The 2,520-nt window shown below is 38.2% G+C and overlaps 1 protein-coding gene across 1 annotated transcript; it reads right to left on the bottom strand.

The window, feature by feature from the left end:
* Positions 1-949: 949 nt before the first annotated feature.
* Positions 950-1,732, bottom strand: LOC119578266. Its single transcript, XM_037925944.1, has one exon. It carries the CDS (start codon positions 1,730-1,732, stop codon positions 950-952), a length of 783 nt encoding a protein of 260 aa, XP_037781872.1.
* Positions 1,733-2,520: the final 788 nt, after the last annotated feature.

The following is a 2,520-nucleotide window of genomic DNA, read 5'->3' as shown; positions in this document are numbered from 1 at the left end:
TAGTCATTGCTAGGTTCATTTTACTTTTGTTATTTCTCTTTAATGAAGATTTCAGTAAGTTTTGTGTGTTTTAACTAATACCCATTATTTTATCTTATTTATTGTTTTTACATGATCTTTATCTGGGTTTCATCTCTATCGCCTCTGCTTTTACTGTTTTAATACGTTTACTGCTGCTTTTACTGAATTTCTATTTTACGATCTCAGTTAAGTTTTTAGTCTGTTTTTAACTATTGCTTACCTGTCATCGTCCTTTAGACCTGTTTTATTTCCGCTTTTACTATTTTTGCTGCTTTTACCTGATCTTGCCTGTGTTTTACTTCATTATTCTTTCGTACTTTGCTTCTACCACTACTACTTCTCCTGCTTCTACCAATACTACTACTACTACGACTACTACTGCTCTTATCTCCCCGCTTACCGCTACTATCTGCTTGTGTTATGTATGAAAAGGACTCTGATTGTTTTCAAGCGCCGCCCGGTAAATATGTAGTAGCATAGTCAGTCTATCTTCGCAGGACCTGGAAATTTAACCATTCCCCCTTTGGTTTCCAGTTTGTTTTCTTTCTTTTCTCACGAGGAGTGAACGGGAGCCCTTTGTCTCTTCATACTTGGTCCCTAAACCTCTCCTGCCTCACAGGAGTATTCCGGGCCAGGGGCGTCACTTCATGTTATGAGTTGGGGGGGTGACGGGTAAATTTGCGCTGAAAAAATAATTTTTGCCCTGCAAATCACGAAAAAGAAAATGCTCACTAGCTCTTTATAAGTAGCCCGGAATGGACCATCAACCAGTATTTACAAATGATAAATGAATAAAACAACAAAACACGTAAAAACTTAACTAGAAACTTCTTACAATACCAACAACAAGAAATCTATAACGAATAGAACAGGGTTCAAAAATTAATTTCGATAGTTTTGTTTTGTCGAAAGAGAGCATTCTCAGTCATCACTTGATTCTTAGGCGTCGCAGTTTTGCCTTTGACCATTTCTGCACAATGCTGTCTAGATTGATACCATCTGTGAGATCTTTTTCAGTTGCCAGCAAAATTAAGTCATTCAATCTTTCATCGTTCATTGCAGAGCGTACGTAACTCTTTACAATTTTCAATTTGCTGAAGACTCGTTCGTCCTTTGCAACTGAGACGGGAGCGGTAGAAAGTAAACGATAGCATTTGCTGACTGTCGGGAAGAGATTTTTGTTTTCATGAACAAATCTTTGAGCCTCTTGAACACTTGCTAAGGCTTGGGCCTCATCCATTGATCGTAACACATCAAGCTCAGCAAATAAGATGTCGTTGTCAATGCTTTCAATTGGTGGGAAGAGACTGCAAAGTTGCTTGACAATATTAGCGTTGGGCTCTTTTAGTGGTGGTTGGAGCGTTTCTGCTAATGGCTTTATCTTTTCCAAGCAAAGTTTCAAGTTTTCTTCGTATTCGAAGATGAGACAGTCTAGTACAAGGCCCATTTCCTTTCGATAATACTGGTAAAAACCAATCTTTGCTGTCGTTTCGGGATGCTCATCTATCTTTCTGTGCCGTAATCTAATTCTATGCCTCGCTTCAAACTCTAAAAATGCATTTACGCCAAGTTGACTTGCGTAATTAGTGGCGCCTTTTATCTCATCGTCCATGGCCTTCTCATCCGCTCGTATTTCTTTCAAGTTTTTTACTGTAGATTCAATGAGTCTAAGTGCATCAAGACTGTTCAAGTCCTCTTTTTGCAGATGCATTGTCAAAATGCATAAACATTAATGAAAAGATAAAGTAAAATGTGTCTAAATTTTTCTTTATGGCATTTCCCTTATTTTTTTATTTTCATTTCACATTCTACATCAGTAATTATCTTGTCGATAGCTGGAGCAATAGAGTTTAAACTTCTCCACACAGCTTCAATTGATTCTGAACGGTAAACCCAACGTGTTTTCGATAGGTTCCTGAGCTTAAGACAATTTTCTACGTCTTGGATTGCATCCATAAATATTGCATTCCTTTTGCAACTTGCATTGAAGAATACATATATTTCTTCAAGTAATGCATACATGGAAGTGACTAGCGGGCTTGCCTTAGCACTGTGCTCATTAAAAGCATTTGATCTATGGGACTGGCGTGGTATGTAGGGTACCGGTCGCTCTAGTAAGTCCTGTAAGACTTTCTGGGTACCTCTTATTCTTCCAGACATTGAAGAAGCAAAATCATAGGTCTGGAAGCACAAACCATCAACATTAATTTGATTGGATTCTAATGAATTGAGATTTGATTTTGCAATTTTTTCTCCATGCTTGTCTTTGCATTCTTTCATTTCTACAGTTCGTTCTCTTGCAATACTGTCTGAAGCAACATATCTTGCAGCAACAATCATTCTGTCTTGGTTTGCAGCATCAGGAGTCGTGTCTGCCGACACTGAAAACATTTTCGCATCATCGATCTCCTCCTTCACTTTACTTCTGACATCTCTGGCTAGAAATTCAATGATTTCGTTTTGTGAAGATGGGCCCATGTATTTGTGCTGTATGGCTTG

This window comes from Penaeus monodon, chromosome 2 (genome assembly GCF_015228065.2).
Source record: "Penaeus monodon isolate SGIC_2016 chromosome 2, NSTDA_Pmon_1, whole genome shotgun sequence".
Lineage (NCBI taxonomy): Eukaryota > Metazoa > Arthropoda > Malacostraca > Decapoda > Penaeidae > Penaeus > Penaeus monodon.
Note: the sequence above shows the minus strand (reverse complement) of the source record. Positions and strands in the feature narration are given on the sequence as shown.

Bases quoted from the DNA above. Each gene is read 5' to 3' on its own strand.
- LOC119578266 (XM_037925944.1), bottom strand. From the start codon at position 1,732: ATGCATCTGCAAAAAGAGGACTTGAACAGTCTTGATGCACTTAGACTC.